This window comes from Pleurodeles waltl, chromosome 10 (genome assembly GCF_031143425.1).
Source record: "Pleurodeles waltl isolate 20211129_DDA chromosome 10, aPleWal1.hap1.20221129, whole genome shotgun sequence".
NCBI lineage: Eukaryota > Metazoa > Chordata > Amphibia > Caudata > Salamandridae > Pleurodeles > Pleurodeles waltl.
The window spans coordinates 891,199,787-891,223,596 of NC_090449.1; the positions used below are offsets into that span (position 1 = coordinate 891,199,787).

General features: G+C 46.6%; 1 protein-coding gene across 9 annotated transcripts in view; it reads left to right on the plus strand.

The window, feature by feature from the left end:
• The window catches only part of AKAP9 (A-kinase anchoring protein 9), a 969,300-nt gene that overhangs the window by 145,452 nt on the left and 800,038 nt on the right, over window positions 1-23,810 (plus strand). For all 9 annotated transcript variants that reach the window (XM_069211620.1, XM_069211621.1, XM_069211624.1 and 6 more), the window contains one exon: window positions 5,371-5,541. In XM_069211620.1, the coding sequence (XP_069067721.1) occupies window positions 5,371-5,541 (171 nt within the window). The remainder of the gene's footprint in view (window positions 1-5,370; window positions 5,542-23,810) is intronic.

The following is a 23,810-nucleotide window of genomic DNA, read 5'->3' on the forward strand; positions in this document are numbered from 1 at the left end:
AACTGCGGCCTGTATAGTGTGGAAATAATGGAGTATGAGAACACACATGCCTTGACCATAACAGAGAATTCCTCTGTTAGATCTTTGGTCAATTTACCTCCAAGCCCTTCTTTGCTGATATTATACTTTGACTTGGGCCCAAAGAAAATCGAACATGTGGCTATTCTTTGACCTTTGTTATTTTGAGTAGGGTTATGGGCTCCTCCGCAGCTTTCCAGATATAGAGATGGCCACCAGCAGATACAGCTGTATCCTTACCCTGGTTGCACCTCATGAAGGTTTGATTTATAAACCGTGGCTTTCAATTCATGTGGTCGGACCCATCGTCTAACTATGACCTGTAAAAAAAAAAAAAAAAAAAAAAAAAAATTAAAAAGCAGTTTTGGAGTTTTATTGTGGTTGTTAGCCAACGGAATGGCCTTAATGGCAGTTCTTCAGCTTAATTCCTGGAAGAAAAACAAGCATTGGTAAAACCACTAGGTCTTGCCTATGTGAAACCTATTTGCTTTGCCAGTGTTTTTTTGTCATTTTGCAAATGGCTGAAAGTTAAGATAAAAAGCTTTATGACAGAGCCAACATAGGCTAGGTTAGATCGTTTTTTTTTTTTTTTTACTTGCAGCTATGCTGCACTGAAGCCAGCTCCACTGTATAGTCTATACTATAATGTCCCTGCAGCTCTATAGCCCGGAGGGGTGCAAGTACATTCTGAACTTTGCATGCGACCCTCTGTTCAAAAAGGGTAAGCATTTAATTACAAGTTAATCAGCATGAAAGAGACCAGCTAACTAGGGTGTCCTGCACAGTTAACTTTTGGGCCACCTTCATTTGTAAAGACATACTGCAACAAATGTGTGAAATATGAAAGAGTCTCCTAAAAAATTGTGAAAAAGTATTTTATTCACATGCAGGACTGTTCTTAGTAGTAGTACATCAGACTAAATCAGTGCAAGTATTTTTTATGGAATAGTTTTCAAACATGAATTTTGAATCACTTCATCCTTCCACCCACACTGACAATGCCAATACAGAACTAAGAGACAAGTCAGTTACGTGCACCCTTTGGATGGCCTGGGTTGCTATTCTACATAAACAACATTTTAGTAAAATCAAATGTTGGAGACTTTTTCATACAGCGCACATCCTGAAGGTATGTATTTCAAGATAGCATTACATGTAATGATAAAGAACAAACATTGACAAAGGCTGCAAGCTTTGCCTATGCAAAATCTATTGTCTTTGTTAAAGTTTGTTGTTCATGTTCCAGATGACTATAATAAAGATGTGAAATAACTGAAAGAGCTGTCGACATGGGGAATCAGGTTTGAGTCTTAGTGTTGGCTCAGCATCCTGTGATCCTGACCAAATCATGTAATCTCCCCAATGCCATTAAAAAGTGTTTTTGTGCACTGTAACTGGTGCACTTATAAAGCGCTGAAATACTTTTTTAGAACTTTTAAGTGCTTTTTGTAAAAGCTGTTCCTACTGTGAAAAAAGATGGTCTATACACTTTTAAGGTGTGCCAGTGTCCTAGGTGAAGAGAAGAGGACACCTGCAAGGGAGGAATCTTGTGAGGGGAGAGAGGAAGGATGAGGAAGTGCAGCGGGGAGGAGGTGGCGCTCACACTGCACAACAAGGAGAACTGAGATGGCATATGGTCGTTAAAGACCAGGGAGATTTTGGCCACAGTTGGTTCCAAGTTGGGGGTAGTAGTGAAATAATAGCTGTCCAGTGGGTTTCCTAGACCTTTTGGCTCCTGTGCCACTGCACCTGCTGCACCATCCAAATCATGGCCCTAGTGCCTGCAATGTAACTGTGCTTGCGACTGCTTGTTTACTAGTAAAATATAACAATAATTGGTGTTGAGTGGGTTTCCTAGAGCTTTTTGCCCCTGTGCCACTACACCTGCTGTACCTTTCAAATCGTGGCCCTAATGCTTGCAAGGTAATTGCACTTGTGACTGCTTGTTTACTAGTGAAAGATAGCAGTAATTGGTGTTTAGTGGGTTTCCTAGAGCTTTTGGCCCCTTTGCCACTACACCTACTGCACCATTCAAATCAAGGCCCTAGAAACCTGCAAGTTAACTGCTAGTTTAGTAGTGAAAAATAGCAATAATCAGTGTTCAGTGGGTTTCCTTGAATTTCTGGCCCCTGTGCCGCTGCACCTGCTACACCATTGAAATCGTGGACCCAAACCTGCAAACTAACTGGACTTTTGACTGCTTGTTTACTGGTAAAATATAATAATAATTGGTGTTCAGTGGGTCTCCTAGAGGTTTGGCCCCTGTGCCACTGCACCTCCTGCACCATTTAAATTACCCTAGCACCTGCAAGGTAACTGCCCTTGTGGCTGCTTTGTCTACTTTTTAAATATAGTAATAATTGGTATTTAGTGGGTTCCCTAGAGCTTTCGCCCCTGTGCCACTGCTCCTGCTGCACCATTCGGCCCTATTGCCTGCAAGGTAAACGCACTTGTGACTGCTTGTTTAGTAGTAAAATATAGACACAGTTGCAGACAGATCACATAATTATTGTGTAGCTGAACATAAACACAAAGGCTTTCATAAAAATTGTCATTAAACGTATCCAACTTTCCAAAACGAGTTGCCGCCTATGTCATAAATACAGCATATGCTTTACACAACAAAGTGAAAAAGGAGCCTTGTTAAATTGTGTTACAATGTGTCTGGCCTGTGAACAGACCCTATCCAGTGACAGTGAATGGGCCATAAACAGTATAAATTGCCTAATAGTTTGCAAATATGGTTTTAGAAACGTTCATGCTTCCACTCACCCTGACAATGCCAAGAGTTAACGTTATGCCCTATGAATAAAAGGCAAATGTTTTGTGCAGCTGAAGAATGAAGTACATTTTGAGATGCCAATTTCTAAAATAAAATAAACGGGTACAATTCTGCTCCACAAAGAAAGTACTCCGCATTCCTTTTTTCTGTTAACACTCACCTTGAAGTCATCCGAAAGCAAAATAAACACCAGACTCCCTGGAAGACACAGCTTTTGAATGCCCAGCAAATGTGATGAGATACGATTTACAGGCTTGTTTATTGCAGAAAAGAAGTACTTGGAAGGATACTGTAAACCTGACTTCAGTATGGGCAAGTACAAACTCCAGGTCAAAAAACTTGAGCAAATAAAGTTAGCAAATAGAAAACGTGAAATACAAACCACAAGGCCAATGGCAAGCAACGGGCAGAATGCATTCCCAGGTCATCTTTCTGAAACTTACCCAGACGTCTTTCGCAAACCAGACAGCTGCGCTGTCTGGTAGTCTGCACCCTAAAAATCATTACCGGCCCATGAGCCATATTTAGATAAGATTGTTCCTTCCAGGCTAAAACCCTTTTTAATAAGTTAGGAAGTAAAGTTTTATGCAAGTGGGATGACATTGTTGCCCGGGAAAGCTTGTGTAATGTACAATGAGGGCACCACATAAGCCATTTCCTAGGTACATATTTGTCTGTTCACTCTTGCCTAAAGAGATGGATACTCCCACAGTGTTGCTCTTTGAGTTTTAGAAACTTCATGCTGGCCTTTAGAATATTACATACTGACATCTTGCTTTTAATAGATTGCTGCTTGAGTACATTTTCAGGGTCGCGCATGCGTATCGCAGCGAGACGCTTTAGGTATTAGAAAAGGGCTTGGATCCCTGTCGACGCCATATCAATGTTTTTCATTGGTCCGTGGGCTTGCCTATTAAAATCTGTATACGTCATGCCTTTTCCGGTGGCTAGCCCTGCTCCAGCGCATCGACCAAGTACAGAAAACATGCGAGGCTTGCTGTTTTCTGTCGGATCGTGGACTACTTTTTCTCTATTTTCCTAGCGCGATTTTGCTTGGCAGAAGTCGAGCGCTTTACACAGTTAATTGCACTTTTTCGGGTTACCTACATAAATGCACTTTTTTCGATAGGTGAAAAGTCGGGTTAGGAGTTTACAACGCTATCAGCTCTAACATGAGCAAACGCTAGGCCAGTTGCATTGCAAATGCTTGTTATATTGTGCTTGGGTTAAGAGGAAAAGTGTAGGCATTCTCTTGTATACAAGTTTTTATGTATGCTGTAAATTGTTTTAAGATGTGTTGTATGGTGTTTATCTCCAAATATGCAGAATGATGAATGGCAAAGTTCACAGTCCTGTCAACAAAGACAAATTCAGAAAAAAAGGAGGGGTGAAGGAAAAACATTTTTTTGACTGTGACTTTGTGGAGAGGGCCAGGTCCAACAGGAATGCAAGCAGTACATTTCCACTGTCTGGAAAAGCAATCCTCACCCTCTATCTTATGACATGCTACCAAGGGCATCCAAAATGGATCTCGCTGGCTTCTGTCTCCAAGACTTACTCACTCAGTCGCATACATGCTCACACACTCATTCACACACTCTCCTACTACAGTCCATGTGGTATGCGGGCAGTTTAAATGTAGAAGCGCTCAACATGCACAAGTGATGTCAGTGCCAGGTTCTTTACCCCCACATAACAGCAGAACTTAATGCAGGAGGGCTTAGTAGACCACACTCCATCTGACATAGTGAAGAATATCTGGTGACAGTATGATTGTGAACATGGTACGCCACTAGGGCTGCTTTATGGGATGCACCTATGGCAGGGACTGTAGACTGCCGTCTTGCCTGAGGGCATGTTTGGTGCACCCCTGCAGGGACCAGGACATGTTCTGGTGCTCACACTGAAAGGGACAGGCCCAGGCTTCTCCAGTCACAGTAGATGAGCACAACGCCAGGCCCAAAAGAGATTTCAGGTTAGAAGCCTCACATATGAGGTAGGGCATTCAGCGCAGGAGAAGGCGTGGGTATACGAAGTAGGGGATCTTTTCCGCCCCAGCGAACATACATTGTCATTCTTTAAAAAGGCGATTTTAACCTCAGAAGTGCATATAATATGTCTTGTTCAGTAATGTCCCATCTACCTACGAGTATATGCTGCCAAATATAAAGCACTTCTGGGATTACAGTATTTCAACAAACTCGTTTGGCATTTAATGTTCAGTTGCATTTGATGTTATGGAGCTACGTGCGGCACAGTAGCAAGTTTTATTGAGGCTTGGTCCACACACCAGAATTTAATTTATGCTACTTGGTTTCTGGTTAAGAACGAAAATTATTTCTTTGTTAAACTTCCGAAAGCACTCTCTCTGAAGCTGAACCATAGTACACTTTTGGCATAAGTGTGTCTGCTCTTGAGGTGCAAATTATACTAGCAACAAAGCCGGTTGCCAGGGCAGTAATCTCCTTGATGGGGCGTGATGTGTTAATACAGCAAAGTGGTGGGTGATGGCGGTATCGGTGCTGAAGCTTGAAGTGGCCGCCTTTACTAACCGACTTGCATCGGTTTAGGAAGAAGAATTTGGAGCGGGGGAGAGTTACTCCGAGCACGGCATACAGAACGCGCAGACCCGGCTGGAGGGGATGGAGGATGAACTGGCGGGGAAGCAACAAGAGATTGAGGAGCTCAGCCGGGAGTTGGAGGAAATGAGGGCTGCGTACGGCAGCGAGGGGCTGCAACAGGTAAGCACGCTTCTCTTCACTTATTTTGGAAAGTTCTTTTTTTTCCGTAGTCAGTTGGCCTCATTTCATGACATACTTTTGGCCATAATTACTAGTACACGGAAGTGTTGCTCATGATTTTGTCAGGCTTTGTTTAGGTATACATAAAACGCGATCGAAAGCTTATTCCTCTTTAACCAATTAGTTTATTGTATGATTAAGTTTGTCACCTTTCGACTACTCAGATGCTTAACTAGTGAAATCGATCGCGGTATCCCAAAGCATCTAATTTCTAACAATGATTTCCCTTCACTTGCCACACTCCATCTTTATGACCAGCGCGTCGTTTGATTTTCCACCGGACTCCCCTGCTTAGTGATGCGCAGTTGTGAGGGAGGGAAATGTATAAGCTTTAAATCGAAATTTTAATACAGTGTTTTGCCTTTAAAGAGGCTTCTCGCTACCTCTGACCAGAGAGTGAGATCTGAATCTGAAAGAGCCGTCCTGACCCCTAATGCAAAGGCGAGTAGTTTTTAGGATGTATCATTTGTGTAGGAGACCTGAAGACCACATTATTATCAAATCAAATCAAATCATTAACATTTATAAAGCGCGCTACTCACCCGTGCGGGTCTCAAGGCGCTAGGGGGGAAAGGGGGGGTTATCGCTGCTCGAACAGCCAAGTCTTTAGGAGTCTCCGGAAAGCGGAGTGGTCCTGGGTGGTCCTGAGGCTGGTGGGGAGGGAGTTCCAGGTCTTGGCCGCCAGGAAGGAGAAAGATCTCCCACCCGTCGTGGAGCGGCGGGTGCGAGGGACGGCAGCAAGTGCGAGGCCAGCGGAGCGGAGGGGGCGGGTGGGGACGTAGAAGCTGAGGCGTCTGTTGAGGTATTCCGGTCCCTTGTTGTGGAGGGCTTTGTGTGCGTGGGTGAGAAGACGGAAGGTGATCCTTTTGCTGACTGGGAGCCAATGCAGGTGTCTCAGGTGTGCGGAGATGTGGCTGTTGCGGGGTACGTCGAGGATGAGGCGGGCCGAGGCGTTCTGGATGCGTTGCAGGCGGTTTTGGAGTTTGGCGGTGGTCCCGGCGTAGAGGGTGTTGCCGTAGTCCAGGCGACTCGTGACAAGGGCGTGGGTCACGGTTTTTCTGGTGTCGGCGGGGATCCAGCGGAAGATCTTGCGGAGCATGCGGAGAGTGAGGAAGCAGGCGGAGGACACGGCGTTGACTTGCTTGGTCATGGTGAGAAGAGGGTCCAAGATGAAGCCGAGGTTGCGGGCGTGGTCTGCGGGGGTCGGTGCGGTGCCGAGGGCCGTGGGCCACCAGGAGTCGTCCCAGGCGGACGGGGTGTTGCCGAGGATGAGGACTTCCGTTTTTTCAGAGTTCAGCTTTAGGCGGCTGAGCCTCATCCAATCTGCGACGTCCTTCATACCCTCTTGTAGGTTGGTCTTGGCGCTGGCGGGGTCCTTGGTGAGGGAGAGTACAAGTTGGGTGTCGTCGGCGTAGGAGGTGATGATGATTATTACAAATAAGCTACAATTGTGGTAATAAGCGTTTTTAGACAGCTCTACAAAGACTTAACTGTATAAAACAAGCATTTGCAATGCAATAGGTCTCGCATTTGCTTGAGTTAGCTATTGGCTTTGTAAAAGCATAACTGGACTTTTCTTGCTACATAAATTGGTCAACCCTGCCGCATAATTTTTTTTTCGCCTTTAAAATTCCAGTGGCCCTGCTTATAACTAAATCAATTCAATTTACTTTCTTTCTCTATCTGCAGCAAAAAATGAAAATATTGCCATCATTTATTATATTTATTTATACTATTATCTTGCGTCCCCCCGACCTAGTGTGGGGACCCAGAGATGACCTAGACAGAAAGAGCACATTGTGCGCTGAGTTATGGGCAAAAACGTTCAATGTAATTGTTTTTTTTTTTTTTTTTAGCACATGCTTTCAGACCTAAACGTGAAACAAAATATTAAGAGGTTAACCAAGATCCTTTGATTAACTGTCCCACTAAAAACAGATGAATGCAACTGGTTTTGTTCTTCTTGCCCCATAATTTGCAACTGGAAGTTCTCATGAGCAATACCATTGACCTGGTCAGTGAGCTGCTCTGCCTCTCATAGCTCCACCTGTAAGTAGAGCCCTCGTTCCTCTGAACTCCTGACCTCTGTCAGGAGTTCGAGGCCCTCCTCCACCCACAGGCTTCTGCCTGCGCCTCATCCCTGATGTCTAGTGGGGAGCTCTGCCTTCCTACTAGGCTGCCCTCTGCCTCTCTCCACCTTTTTCCTGCTTCACTCTCTGTGTGTTTTCTCCTCTGTGTCTGTCCCTTTGTGCTCCTTTTGCTTTTCACAGTGCTCCTTTTCCCTTTAGCCTCGCTTCTGCGTTACTCTTTTCTTGTATTGCTCTCTCCTCACTCCACTCTCTCGCACTCCCGATCCTCCCTCCCTGCCGCCCCTGTCCCCCTCCTCTCTCGCGCTGCATTCCTGCCGCTGCGGCCCACCCCCTTTATTCGTGCTGTTTTCCACCCCTGCTCCCAGCTGTCCTCTCCTCCCCTCCTCCCTACTTAATGGCAGCCGATGCGTGGTAGGACGAGCAATACCACTGACCTGGTTAGTGAACTGCTCTGCCTCCCGTAGCTCCACCTGTAAGTAGAGCCCTCGTTCCTCTGAACTCCTGACCTCTGTCAGGAGTTCGAGGCCCTCTTCCACCCCCAGGCTTTTGCCTGCGCCTCATCCCTGGTGTCTAGTGGGGAGCTCTGCTTTCCTACTAGGCTGCCCGCTGCCTCTCTCCTCCTTTTTCCTGCTTCGCTCTGTGTGCTTTCTCTTCCATGTCTGTCCCTTTTGTGCCTCTTTTGCCTTTCACAGTGCTCCTTTTGCCTTTTCGCCTCGCTTCTGCGTTATACTCTTTTCTTGTATTTCTCTCCACTCCCTCTCCCCTGTGGACCTGCCCGTCCTCTCTCTCGCACTGCATTCCTGCTGCTGCTGCTCCACCCCCTTTTTTCACGCTGTTTTCCACCCCCAATCCCACCTCGCACCTGTCCTCTCCTCCCCACCCTCACTTAATTGCGGCTGCTGTTCCCTCCCTCCCCCCACCGCCGCGACACTCGACTCCGCTATGACGCCACCACTCTCCACGTGCTCAACGCCAGCCGCTCATCCACCTGCCATCAAGCCACCCCACAGCTCACCCATGGACCGTTCTCTTGCTGGAACTGCACCTTCACCAGCCTCCACGCCAACGACCCACCCAGCAAGACAGGACGCAACCACCTCAGATGCATCCTACTCAACACTCGTTCCGTCCACAAACAGGCCGTCGAACTCTGGAACCTACTCTACTCAGCCTCCCCAAACCTGACCTTCCTGACCGAGACCTGGATGAACCCCTCCTCAGCGCCCAACATCGCCATAGTCATCCCGGATGGCTACAAGATCACCTGCAGGGACTGCACCAACAGACCAGGAGGAGGCATTGTCCACAGGAATACCCTCAGAATCACGACCAGCACCGAAGACACCCTCAGCGCCGCCGCACACCTGCTCTTCCAGATCCACACCGATTCAAACACCACTCTCAGAGACACCCTTGTTTACAGACTCCCGGGCAGCAGTTCAGCAACTCCATCTCCGACGTCATCAGCACGCTTTCCCTTGCATCCACAGACTACATACTCCTCAGGGACCTGAACTTCCACCTCGAGAACACCAGCGACCACAACTCCACCACCCTGTCCGACAACCTCGTCAACCTCGGCCTCAAGCAGCACATCACGACACACACCCACTCCGCAGGACACACGCTTGACCCCATTTTATCCGCCAGCAAACACATCTCCTTCAGCCACACCACCGAACTCCACTGTACCGACCACCGCTGCATCCACTTCTCCTTCGAGAAACCCACAACACACCATCACCCGCAACTGATTCCCCCTCGCAGATGGAACAAGGTCACAGAAGACCAGCTGTTCAACACCCTCTCCCGGAACCCACCTGTCGACACCGCCGACACAGTAGCCGCAACCTCAGGCAATGGATCGATGACTGTGCCAACACTCTCGCCCGATCAAGAAACCCTCTAAAAGACGCACCAACAGAAAGGCCTACTGGTTCACTGCCGACCTCCAAGAATCCAAGCAAACATGCCAAACACTCGAGAAAAAGTGGTGCCAAGAACAGACACCGAACAACCACACATCCTTCAAGAACACCATCCGCAGACACCACCAACTCACCCAAACCACCTTCAAAGAACTCATCGACAACAACACACACAGCTACAGGGAGCTCTTCAACATCGTGAAGGAACTTTACAACCCCAGCTCCAACGTCGACGACGTCCTGCCATCACAAAACCTCTGCGACTCCCTAGCCACCTTCTTCTACTGCAAGATCGTAGACTTCCATGACAGCTTCAAAACCCAGACCCCCTGTCAACGACCGACACCACAGACTAACCGCCCACCAGCCTCCTGCTCTCCTGGACCCACGTCAACGACGACAACACCATCAAAACTATGAACACCATCCACTACAGCTCACCATCCGACCCCTGCCCTCACCACATCTTCAACAAAGAGAGCTCCGTCATCACACCCCAACTGCGGAACATCATCAACAGTTCCTTTGGGATCGCTACCTTCCCGGAGAGCTGGAAACACGGCAAGATAAAACACCCACCCTCAAGAAACCCAAGGTGGACCCAAAGGACCTCAAGAACTTCCGGCCCATCTCCCTGCTCACCATCCCGGCAAAAGTCATCTAGAAAATTGTCAACAAACAACTGACCCGTTTCCTCGAGGAGAACACTAATATGGGACCGTTCCACAGCACTGAAACCACCCTCATTGCTGCCACCAACGATATCCAGACCATACTTGACAACGGCAAAACCGCAGCCCTCATCCTCCTGGACCTCTTGGCCGCTTTCAACACCGTCTGCCACCACACCCTACGCAGACGCCTCAACGACACAGAGATCCACGACAGAGCCTGGGACTGGATCACCTCTTTCTTCACTGTCAGAACTCAGAGTTCGCCTCCCCCCCTCTTCCCCCCCCCCCCATTCTGCTCTAAAGCCACCAAAATCCTCTGCGGAGTACCCCAGGGATCGTCCCTCAGTCCGACCCCCTTAAACATCTACATGGCGCCACTCGCAAACGTCACCCGATCTCACAACCTCAACATCGTCTCATACGCCGATGACACCCAGCCGATCCTCTCCCTCACCAAGGACCCTGGCTACGCCAAAGCGAACCTCCACGAAGGAATGAAGCCCATTGCCGAATGGATGGTGAACAGCTGCCTGAAACTGAATTCTGACAAAACTGAGGTCCTCATCCTCGGCTCCACCCCCTCCGCATGGGACGACTCCTGGTGGCCTGCCACACTGGGAACTGCACTGACACCCACCAAGCACTAACGCAACCTGGGATTCATCCTGAACTCATCGCTATCAATGACCCAGCAAGTCAACGCCATCTCTTCCTCCTGCTTCAACACCCTCCGCATGCTTCGATAGATCTACAATTGGAGCCCCACTAAAACCAATAGGACAGTCACCCAAGCCCCCGTAAGCCGCAAACTGAACTACAGCAACACCCTCTACGCAGGAACCACGGCCAAGCTCCAGAAAAGACTGCAGTGCACACAGAACGCCTCTGCACAGCTCATCCTGGACATCCCCTGCCACAGCCACATCACAGCCCATCTGAGAGACCTGCATTGGCTCACCATCAACAAGAGTTTCACGTTCAAACTCCTCACCTGTGCTCACAAGGCACTACACATCACCGGGCCAGAATACCTCAACAGATGGCTCTCCTGCACCCCAACCCGACAGCTTCACTCCGCTGACCTTGCCCTTGCCCTCGCCACCGTCCCAAGCATCCACAGAACGACTGCTGGGGGCAGATCGTTCTCCCAACTCGCCGCCAATACGTGGAACACTCCTCCCAACCTCCTATGACAGACACAGGACCTACTTACCTTCAGGCGACACCTTAAGACTTGGCTGTTCCATCAGTAGAAGCCTCCCCACTTCTCCCCCACCCTCAATCAGCTCCTTGAGAACCTCACGGGTGAGTAGTGCGCTTTACAAATGCTTTGATTGATTGATTGATGACATAAATGGAGGATTCACAGGCACCTGGTAGGTAGTGTCAAAGCCAGCTGGCCAAAGATCTGAGGACTTGAGAGCCTGGATATATTCAGGGGGCATCAGGGGATCAGTTGAGGAAAAACAGAGGCAGACGGTGGGAAAAGTTATCTGCAACTTCCGGCGAAAAAGTATGTGTACCTTAAGGGAAAAGAAGGAGATATATGTTGGCAGATGGAGAGAGTGAAAGAGACAGAAGAAGAGTGGAAGGGCAAGGAAGTCCAAAGACTAGATGTGTGGGACCTGGCTATAATTCCTTCAAGATGACTAAATGTTTTATCTGTTTGTGGTCGATATAAACAGTTTAGGTGTGTTAAAGTACAACTGTTTTCAAAGCACCTCAAAGATGCCAGGCTGCAGATGCAGACACAGTACACACCCTGTCCCACCCAGTCAGTATCAAAGTCCAGCACACCTCACGCACAAACACACATTGTGCTCCTCACTTCGGTCAGCGAGAAAGCAGAGGCCGCTTATGAATGGTTCTGTCAGAAGTCAGACTGCTACAAAGCCATGGGAAAGGTGGAAATGTGCTACACAGATGCCGGTAACAGTCTTCCGGTTTCAGCCACCCCTACATTTGTCGCTTGATAAAGGCTCAATATAACCCTGTCCTTTGATCGCAACATCCAATAACAGTCTGGATCACTGCAGAACACTGCTCGAGAGTGAACAAAGTCCCAGGACCGTTAGGACCGAAAATGCCCATTGCTGCACTCTCTGACATGAGTGACTGCAAGGCTAGATATGCCACACAAGCAGGCATCCTCTCACGGCTCACACCTGTCAAGACAGGTGTACCTCATGGCCGACTGTATTTGGATAGGTCAGATATCCATAATACACAGACTACAAAAAAAAAAACAGTGAGCTAATTGGCCAGCTGCATTCAGTAAGGCTTTTAAGGAAACACTTCACATTGCCGTCCAGTCTGATTTCAACCGGCAGTAACAAGCAACGACCCAGGGGAAGGGGCGTAGGGTGGTGGTGAGTGGCAGACATGCACAGGTGGATGGGTGGGAGGTGCTGGGGACGGCAGTGTGAGCTGATTCAAAGCGAAATGGTTGCAATGAGTGCGAAAGACACAAAAGAAAAAAGTAGTTCGCTAACAGTAAATCTTATCAGCAATCATGCAGTAATCCATGTAACAGGGTCAGTCTGCAAGGCGGTAACAAAATCACCCCAAGACGGGACAAACATAAAGCATTTACCAGTGACATCAAGGGATTTTTGAAAGGCAAGCCCATGAACAAGTGAAAGTAATGGGTGTGAGATGGGCTTGGTAAAAAGCCCACACAATACTCACAACAGGTCAGAAAGCTATTGCACGCTCAACCTAACTAAATGCTGAATGTTTGGTAATTACACTGCAATGTTTTGTTAAAGTTAACAGATGAGTTTGTAGGGGACTCAAAGCATGAACTTTCTTTGTGACTTATTTCTACACATGCCTAGATTTCATTCCTATTATCGACTTCTATGGATATCCCTAGTCCAAAGCCCACTTGAGCACCTATGATTATGTAGCTTTATTTATTAAAAAATATTGAGATGTAAAGGGGGAGAAGGGTTTAAAGTTTCAAGTGCATCCTGACTTGCCTATCACACTCTTCCCCATTCTCTCTTCTTTACTTACTTTCCCATGCCATTTGTATTCCTTATCACTCACCTTCAGTGATTTAGTTAGGTTGCAATGAGCCCTAGTGCAAGCAACGTAATTGCCCCCCCCCCTTCACTAGGGTGACATTTCAGTCTGTCAGCTGCCCCCAACCCTCCTTAGCCTCCTTCGACAGTCTGCATCTACTGTATCATAACACTATAATTTTCATATAGACACAATTATATTTCTACTTTTTGCACTGCGTTCTGCAATTCAAAACCATATCCCTAAAAAGCATTACCAAAGCCAATAGGGTTGGCCCTTGTAAAGTGCATGCACACTAATACATATCATGCAGGGTCCCCACACCCACACTGTTGCCTTCCATTGGCACATCCCTAACCCTGAACACACTTAGGCATATGCTTCACTTTGCATTCACACAGACACAACTTTTAACCTGTAGACCACTTATCCTGCACACAAAAAAAAAGCAAAGTTTTAATGTTACTTTCACACAGGCACACCCTCACAGTGCCCTCACAGATCATTGTAACTGTACTGCACTCATTCAAGCGTACTGTCCACGCACATAGTGCACGGCTCACTAGGAAGGAGCAGATTTTGGACATACAGTGGCATAGGAGGCACATGTTGCATATCTTGTGCATCAGTCCACTAGTGTAATTCATAATTGTTGAAGCAAGCTACACTAAAACTGAAAGTTCACTGAGTTATCTAATCTCCCATAAACCACACTTGGGCCAGCATTGCTCACTGTGTCAGGTGGATATTTGTGGGTTTTTGCAGGGAAGAGTCTTGGCATCAAGAGAAAGTTCCACGTGCCTTTTAAAAACAGGGTTGTTTTCTTTGTAGTGCAAGCAGATGCTAAAATAAAGAAAAACAAAAGAAAATAATGCCAACTAAATGTGAAGGCCGTGTGTTTTAATAAAATATTTAAAAGTAAAGCTTTGCACTGATCTGTCATCTTGTAACTGTAACGAATGATAGAGCATGCAGAATACCATTTCAAGATGGGTTCATGGTTGTGAAAGTTGCATCAGTAATACCTGGCACTCTGCATAAGTAAGCTGTGGTCCGGTAGCAATGACAGCGTAGCTGCTGGTACTCTTGTTACTCAGTTAGCACTAGTCTGCATTTGCAGGTGAGCTGCTGGTGGATGAACTAAAGGAAATATCTCATGAGATAAGGTTTCTCTGGATGCAGAGTAGCGCAGAGTAACACAGAGTAAGCAGGCAAAATACTGTTACCTGGACTACCGTACATCCTAAACCCAGCGGTTATCTACTAGATAGAACCAAACATTGACAACAAAACCAATGGCTGAAAAGGGTCTGAATCACCCCCCACTTGAATAATACTGTTCTGGAGGGCTGAACTAGTATTTTCGATGGTACTCTCTCTTATGAATAACTGAAGTGAGCTTACCTAAAGCCCAGTTTCTCTATGCAAGATTATGTAATATTTTTAATAAAACAGAGACTGGTGAAACAGGTAAAACAGTCTTTTGGTCAGACCTAAAACACATAGATATAAATAGAGCACAAGGAGCAGGAGCTCCTGGGATCTTTAGTTCACTTGAATAAGACATACAGCACTGGCCAAGAGCATCATAGTCTTCCCTGAAAGAAATAGAACAAGTATGATATTGCAGGACCAGTGCAAGTTCCCTTTAAAGGCTTGCAACAAGCATGGGACTGTAGTGACAGTCAGTGCAAGCTTAATTCAAATACATGGAGCAAGTGTGCTACTGCAAGACCAGTCAGTGCAAACTTCCTTCAAAGACATGGAACAAATGTATTCTAGGCCAGTGCAAGCTTGCTTTAAAGAAGTGGAAAAAGTTTGGCATTGGGCAGCGCCATTTAATGCCTCTCTTAGATACAAATAACAAGTCTCATTGCATTGGTATAAGTGTAAGGAACAGCACTTAAGTATATGAGTGCAAGCTTGACAGCCACACAGCAAAATTTACACACAGAAAATAGTACAGCCCGAAGAGGGCCCACACGCCTCCCTTGCACCCGTCGAACACATGCCAGGCTGGTCAGAAACAATACAAGCTTCCCTTGCATGCAAAGAACATGGACAGCATCTGTAGCAGCAGTCCAAGCGTGCATGTGTACACACACGTACACACACACACACCCCTCACACACACAGCCCTCACACACACACACACCCACCCCTCACACACACACCCCTCTCACACACACACACACACACCCACCCATCCCCTCTCCCCCTCCCCCCCAATATACAAGATGGTCATCAACAGTGGAAGCTAAGATATCCTCACCTACAAATCAGGTATCACACTGGCAGCAGTAACTAATATCTAAGCTTACTTCAGCTACACAATATCCAGAGTAAAGTGAGAGTGGGTGAGCCACTGAAGGCGTGTGCGAGATTCCAGGCTCTGATTTGGCACAAGGTCCTCTTAAGTCCAAAATGAGCTGAGTTTTCCTGTAGCTTCTGTCTGCTACCCATGCTTGAATCTCATGCACCAAGAATAAAAGACAAAGCATTAAACGTTAACGTCGAACAGGAGCGAGAAAGAGATACCAATCTAGTGACTGAATTGCATAGTGTGAGATCAGAAAACCTGGTATCAGTCCCAGCCATGCCACTTGACCAAATTGCACGATCCTAGGCAATTATTTTATCTTATCATGCCTCCTATTTTTTCATTACTGCATTTGAGAAAAACCTTGAAGTGAGGATGTATGCTGTACAAAATCTCTTTTCTGTTTGACTTAATAGACTACAATGTTGCTCCTTGTAAAATAAACAGCTACTCTGTCAGCCATCCAACAGTGGTTTACATTCTGTCCACTAATCCTTAGTAACAACGTTCTCGGCCAATTTATTTAAATCAGCCCAAAGCACTTTAAAAAAAAGTCACTAGTCTGTTGACCTCTGTGTACCACAAATCAAGTGTAGGCTTAGTAACATGCACTTAATTTTCTCCATGCATCGCTGACAAAGGAAAATCTGTTAAAATGGATTCCATTTTAGGCTCCCTCATGACCACACTCACTTTCTTTCCTGTATCAATCTTTTTCTTTTTAGAGCTAGCCTTCTTCTTATTCCCCTTGTCCCTTGTTCTTCCTAAAGTCCCTGCAATGTATTAATCTCTTTACATGTGCTCCCAGAACCAGTAGATACATGTTTTCTATTCCTGCCTCCCTCAAGTCCATTCTGTAGTCAGTAACCAAACTCTTAATTTTGTATTAATCAAGGTCAAATTCTTGTGCTACATTTTCAGGCTTATCATATGCTTTATTCACACACCTCACTGTTTCTTCAGTTAAATACCTCAATTTACCTAAATTCTCCACAAGCAGTCTTCTTTTGTCAGTGGTTCCTTGCAAGAAGAGGTCTAGATTCTGACAGTTTATTGAAAAATTATCCTCATCTGTGTCATTTTCTTCATTTTTTTCATTTCTCATTTTTTGAATTGTCATTTTATTTAAACATTTTCCTTTCTTATTCACTGTCACAGGAAATACTCTCATATGCATTGTAACTTGTATCCACAGATTTTTCTGCATGTCTCACTTGGATTCTGACCACTCACTCTTTCTCTCCTTTTCTATGACCACTTGATCTCATTCATGTTATACTTTAAATTGTGTAGGTCTAGATTGCATGTCTTAGAAAATCAAGCTTTATAGTATTAAAGGTGCCCTCTAAAGGAAATTGCATGTCCTCGTTACTGTAAGTGAACTCATTCCAGTCTTTTAACTGCCCATATATGAAACTTGACGTCTGTCATTTTTTCAAATTCAGGACTTTTAGGAGGAATCCTCTCACCTTTTGTAACAGATACATTAGAAACATTAGACCTTTTCAATACAGCACCCATTAGTCTTGCTCAAATGAATTCCACAAAATGCACGGAATAAACAAACAACAAATCAACCTATCACAGTGTGACTATGGCAAAGGTCAACCAATCACAGCACAACTTACAATGGCAACCAACCAGTGACATCTCACCAATCCCAGGGCGACTCTCCGCGTCAGTCAGCCAGTTGCAACATGACTTCACTTTGAACGGAAATCAATCTGATACCTTTTGCCATCAAAAACACAATTAAATCTTGTATGTCCAAGCTAATATAGATAGAAATAAAATAAATTAAAGAAATCAATCTTGCAATCAAAAGAGTCAAAACCAACACCTCCGTGGCACTTGCCAATTACAAATTCCCAGGCAGGTTCTCGTCCAACAGTAATCCAGCCTTAATTAGTGCATTTACTCCTGTGCACGAAAGAGAAATATAAACACATTCAACCTAAAAATTCTTAGAGTCTTATTAATACAGAAATCAAAATATCCGTGTGTGTACCCCTTGCTAAACACGCTATCCTGCAGACAAGTGCAACAATATATCTCGATCATTGACTAATCTGAAAAAGATTATTTTAACCAATGGTTTCTTCGATTCATATACAATTCAACCCTTTCTTATCCAATTATCAAGACAAATCCAATTACACATACCAATTCTTTAACTCCTGTATGACAAAAGCATGAAAATCTCAGTAATTGGCTCACCAAATAAATCACAGATTAACAGTACATAATCAACATCTTACATACAGTGTATGTAATTCATGATTCAACAGAGATCTGTGCATACTACAAATACTGCAATGTAGCAGCTAATCTGAGCTAATCCTTTGGAAACCTGCCACCTGTACACTCTGAGAAACACCAGCAGCTTGGGTGTTTGTCCTCAGAGCACCTCTACACCATACAATGACATTTTTAGTCCAGCGATGTTGCACCTCAGTGGGGACTGCCAACGTGCGCAGGGTGCCTGTGGGCTATGGAGAATGCCCGGCTGTGATCGTGTTGAGTGGGGAGGCCTGGGGAGATGAGGCGGGCATCCCCTCTTGAGGGCTGTGTATAGAGGTCCTCTATGCTCCTCACTGCTGTGTGCGGGTAGCCTGCGGATGCTGCTGTCCTGAGGTCAGACAGCTAGAGGTGTCGATCAGCCCCTCCCCCCTTCGGCCTTGAAGATCAAGCGTGGCTGCAGAAGGGACAGTAGAACGAGTTACATCGGGGCTGGCCTGCGAACTGTGGCAAAAGCAGGGCCTGCTTGGAGTGAGCCTGTCTGATAGGATGCAGCAATGTGAGGTGCCAGTTGGCCCCTACCCCTCCCCTCCTTGATGCAGTAAGCCGGCACAGGTGCTGGGGATTGCTGGACCGCACATTGGAGGCACGAATTGGATTTGAGGCCTGCTAGCTGGTGCACTATTTGGGCCTACCTGAGATAGGTGATACTGAGCCCTTTGGTGATTGAGGCCTCACTAGCCTTGGAGGCTCGTCCCTGTCTGTGCCTAGGATCCCTAAGCCCTGCTTGAATCCCTGGTGATTATCTAGACCTTTAGTGAGTGCTGGCCCCGGAGGAGCCCGCGGGGTGACACTGATAGGGACATAATGGACGTCTGCCCTATGGCCTTTCTTCTCTTCTGGGGGGCGCCCACTGTTTGGGGTGCCCCTCATTGCTGTGAACTGTCACCTGGCTCCAGGACTCTTGCTTGGCGGCTGGGGATTCGATATGTCCCAACTGGACTGTAGCTGCGGGTGGAAGCAAACTCGGAGGGGCCCCAGGGGTGTCTCAAGCCCGTGTTGGACCTTGTGCGGGGACCGTTGCAGGTATGGGTGGCGATGGTAGCTTTGGAACTTCGAGGGAGGCAACATCCTTGGGCCCAGTTGTGGCAGAGTGCGACTGGGATCCTCCCGGCCATGAGCATGGATGTAATAAAGAACCCCCCTCAGAGAATACTATGAAGCATTATACCACATCAGCGTCGTCCTGCAGCGGCAGACAAGGCAGGCGGGGAGTGCCTGAGGGGGACCAGGTGTCGGACACGTTCGCTGAGAAGTCATCACAGGCGGAGAGTCTTGCCACCGCCGGGGTCCCATGTGGCGCTGGAGGGGAAGATTTCAACAGTGGTATTCCAGGTGAACCTCCTCTACACCGATCTCTGAAAGGTATTGGACAAGGTTCAGGTCACAGAGGAATCCACTGCTGAACTTCAGTCTCTGAGGTGGCTTCACGCGGGAAGCAGGTGGCTACGGTCACATTCAAAACAGGAGCCCTGGAGGTGCAGGCGGAGGACGCAAACTGGAGGTCCCGCCACAACAGTGTCCATCTCCTGAGATTCCCAGAGCCAGTTCAGGGGTGTGCAACAGAGGCCTTTGTAGAACAATGAGTCTGGTATACACTAAAGCAGAGCAGACTGTCCCCCTTCTTTGTAATTGAGAGGGCACATCGGGAGCTGGTTGTGTAAAACACTGGCAACGCCAATAGCTCTTGAATAGGTGAGACCTGTTGGCTTTGCCAATGCTTCTTTTTGTCATCTGCAAGTGATCCAAAGCAAGAGCGAGAAATTAAGAGAAGGCTGAAAGAAGGAGGAAGAGAAATAAAGGAAAACTGTGACAAAAGGAGAAAAAATGATGAAAAAGTATCTTCAGTTACCTAGGTTATTGAACTCTTTATCACACAGTTCCTTTCTCTTCACTTCCGTTTATTTGCTTCTGTCACTGAACTATGCATAAACCCATTTCTAACCTGTTTAGTTTCTCTAATTTTGTTTACATTTCCAGTCTTTTATTTGGCTAGCATAACCTTACCAAAAAAGCTAAAATACAAATCTAATGGTAAATAAGAATTTCGATTTAGGTAACCATCTAGTATAAAAAACAATTATTCACTTACAGATGGGTGGTGGGTCTTCTAATACTGATATGTAAGTTAAAGTATTGCCAGCCACTGAGGAGTTCTATGTCCTTAAAGGGGAATGAGGCCAATGGCCAAGTTCTTTCATAAGGTGATTGTAGTATTCTGCTTTTATATCTATTAAGGACCCCTGAATGGTTCAGCGTTGTGCATTCTGTGCGGCCTCTCAGTCAGACCTTCAATAGGTCAGCGTGTCTGACTGCCTTGCGCTGTTAATAAATATTACTCAAGCGAAACTGTTGCTTTCAGAATCTAACTAAAGTGATTCATGAAATTCGGAGATGACTTGTGATATGCTTTTAACTCTGTGTTTTATTCCTTACAACGTAGGCATTGATTAGGTGGTTCTTTCTTCACTTTGTTTTTTTCAGCAGCCATTAAAAATAGTTATTAACAAACTAATGTTCCCATAATCATCGGGAAAAGGAAGTCAAACAGTTCTTCCAGTCAGCTTTCACGAGTGCCAGGATAAGGTCCTATTCAGGCAGTCCCTCCACCTCTTTTTTTCCTGCAAAGATGGTGCTGATTCCTTAGTTTAGTCTTATTTGCCCGAATCCACTCCTATGAAGAGAGAACCGTGTGAGAGGCCATACCCCAAAATGTAGACAGCGACAATTGTATATTATCATAATGCAAAATACATTAGCATCAGAGCTAAATCAAAACAGTGTGTCAGCACAAACCAGAAAATGCGAGTACTTGCATACCAATTCGAAGAAGGACAAATATGCCAAAATCAGGTAAGACAGTCCACCATATGGCAGGAAAAGTTAAATTAATAACTCAGGGGGAGGGCTAGTCCTTGCGTTCTTGTCCTTCATAGAATTGAAAATTTGTTACGATAGCTAGGAATTTATTTGTTCTATGTCAGGACCGGAGGTGAGGATTAGGTTGGTTTAAAGCTTGTCCACTACCACAGAGGCAATACCGTGACTGGCTCGACCAGTCGGAAGACAAGTCTTCTGCCTTGAAGATGTCCTCAAGTTGGGACCCAGGGAGAAGGCCTTAGAAGCCATTGCCCCTCTGACAGAATGTGACCCAAACTAATATGCCACCTTCTTGCATAGTCCACTTGATCAATCTTGCAATAGTGGGGGGGAGCATACTGCCTTATGAGAATTTGTAAGATCAATGAAAAGTTGTCATTCTCCCGGGGGTAGGGAAGCAAAGCTCTTCCGTCATTGTTTCCTACTCCTTAATGGCCCATACCACGCAGAGCTTAGGGGCCCCTGGGAACATGACTTACGAAATCACCCATGAGTTAGAATTTGTTCTCCTGGAAACATGGAAAGTAACTCCAGTCTGAATAAAAATCAATCCTGTAATATCTAGTGCCCTGACATCCGAAACTCTACAACAGGAAACCAGACATAGTAGTATTGTCACTTTAGCTGACATCTGTTTCCGAGACAGATTTTTATAAGAGTGCCAGGATTTGAACAGGGAAAGTACTTTATTCACATCCCACAAAGTGGAATACCCAGGTCCTGGAGGAAGTGCTTTCCCACTGGGTGGCCATCCACCAGAGATTGACCAGCTGAGATAGCCAAGTGGAAGGTATTGATAGATCTGTAAGTCTGACCTTCTGAGGCCAACAAAGCTGGAAAATTGAGAACATTCCCAACATCGGTCCCCATGTGATTCAGTTGTCGTTGAGCACATCAACCCAGCCATCAAGACCAAGTGGTGGGGTATCTTTTTTAATAGAGCTATCTGCCCAAGCTTTGGAAAGTAACAAGGCTGCGTTTTGCGAAAGGCCCGGGACTTTCCATCTTTGCCGGTAATCTCCAGGCCATGAGATATAGAGAACCCTCTAGGACCAGATGATGATGATTTCCCAGGGGATCCTTGAGAATATCCCGGCACTGGGGAAGACGGATTGGAGAATCCCAGGAAAGTTCCATTAGAATTGGAAATCAGTATTGAGATCTCCAAATCGGGGTGGTGATCACCACATCCGCCTGCTGCCTCTGGACTGGAGTGGATACCCTCATGATAATTTCAAAGGGAGGAAATGTATACCTGCTCTCTGACCTCCAATCCTGCAGGAATGCATCCAATGCCACCGTACTGGGGTGTGGCCTCCCACTGTAGGACCTGTTAAGTTTATGATCCAGGCGGGATGCAAAGAGATCTATTGAGAAGGAACCCCACCTGGTCTGCAGATTCTTGAACACCGAAGGATCCAACTTCCAAAGACTTTTATCATAGAGATGACATGACTGCCAATCAGCCTCCTGGTTGGATTTCCCCGGCAGAAGCTCTGCCATTCTCAAGATCTGATGCTCCATACAGTACGTCCAGAAGCTCTTGGCCAGATCGGACAGTGTTTTCGAATGGGTCCACCCCACACAAGTGATTGATATAACGGACAGTTGCCAAGTTAAGTTGTCCATCTTGAGGAGGACACAACTCTGGACTTTGTCTTTGGTCCAACAACAAACGGATCGGGAAATCCCCTGCCATCAGTTCCAAGCAGTTGATATGAAGGGAGTGCTCTGCGGAGGACCATTTTCCACCTGTGGAGAAGTCCCTGCCCCTCACCTCCCAGCAAGAGCTGCTGGCATCTGACTCTATCACCAAGTCCAGTTGAGAGCCGAAGATGGCCTGGCCGTTCCAGGCCTCCATGTGCGATATCCATCACCTGAGCTCCTCTTTGGCCTCTTCCAACAAGGGGACTGACTGAGAATAGGTCAGGCCCCGGCAGGGTGGGAGATTTTGAGACACTGAAGGGCCCGGTACTGCAGCGGGCAGGCAAAGGTGACCTGGATGGAGAAGGATAGGAGTCCTACCACCGGGCCATCTGTCTGAGAGATGCAGTAGATTTGGAGAGAGCCTGTTTGAGTTCTGGCTAGATTCTGGAAAACTTGTAGGATGGGAGGCTCAGGGTGGCTTGGACCAAGTCCACTATAAATCCTAGAAATTGTAGGGACTGTGATGGGGAAAGGACTGACTTCTGTTTGTTGATGAAGCAGAGAAACTCCAAGAGAGATACACTTAATTATAATTGGGTGGTCAGGGTTTTGGGCCATTGGCTCATGATAAGCATATCATCCAGATAGACTATCATTCTGATGCCTCTGGCCCGCACATGCTCCAACACAGGTTTTAGAACCTTGGTGAAGCACCAGGGAGTGGAAGACAGACAGAAAGGAAAAGTCATATACTTGAAGGTCTGTAAGCCCCATTGGAATAGAAGGAATCTGCAATTGGGGGCAGGATGGTATTGGGGGGGGGAGGCGATCATGAGGTAAGCGTCCTTGAGATCGAGACTCGCCATCCAGTTGTTCTTCTGCAGCAGATGCCTGAGGAGGTGAATCCTTTCCATTTTGAAGTGGCAGAAGACCAGCCACTCGTTGAATTACTTGAGATGTATGACTGGGTGCTGCCCTCTGTCCCATCTGTCAACTAAGAAAAGTTTGCTGAGGATACCGTTTGGGTGGGATTCTAATCGCACCTTTGGCTAAAAGTTGGTTGACCTCTGCATCCACTGGGGATGACTTGGAGGGAGAGAAGGAAAGGCTTTAGCCTGCGTGGCTGGAAGGGGGGTGCTGTAGGCTTTTATGTGGAACCCCCAAGCGTCTCCAGGACCCAAGTGTTGGAGGTGAGCTGTTCGCAGTTGTAATAGAACTGAGCTAACCTGCCCCCACGGCAGAACTCAAAAAATGGTTGTAAACTCACAGAAGGGAACGGTTGAATTTGTAGCTCCACTGGACTGGCCTCTCGATCCTAGACAGCGTGGATAGCTTCTGGTGGGAT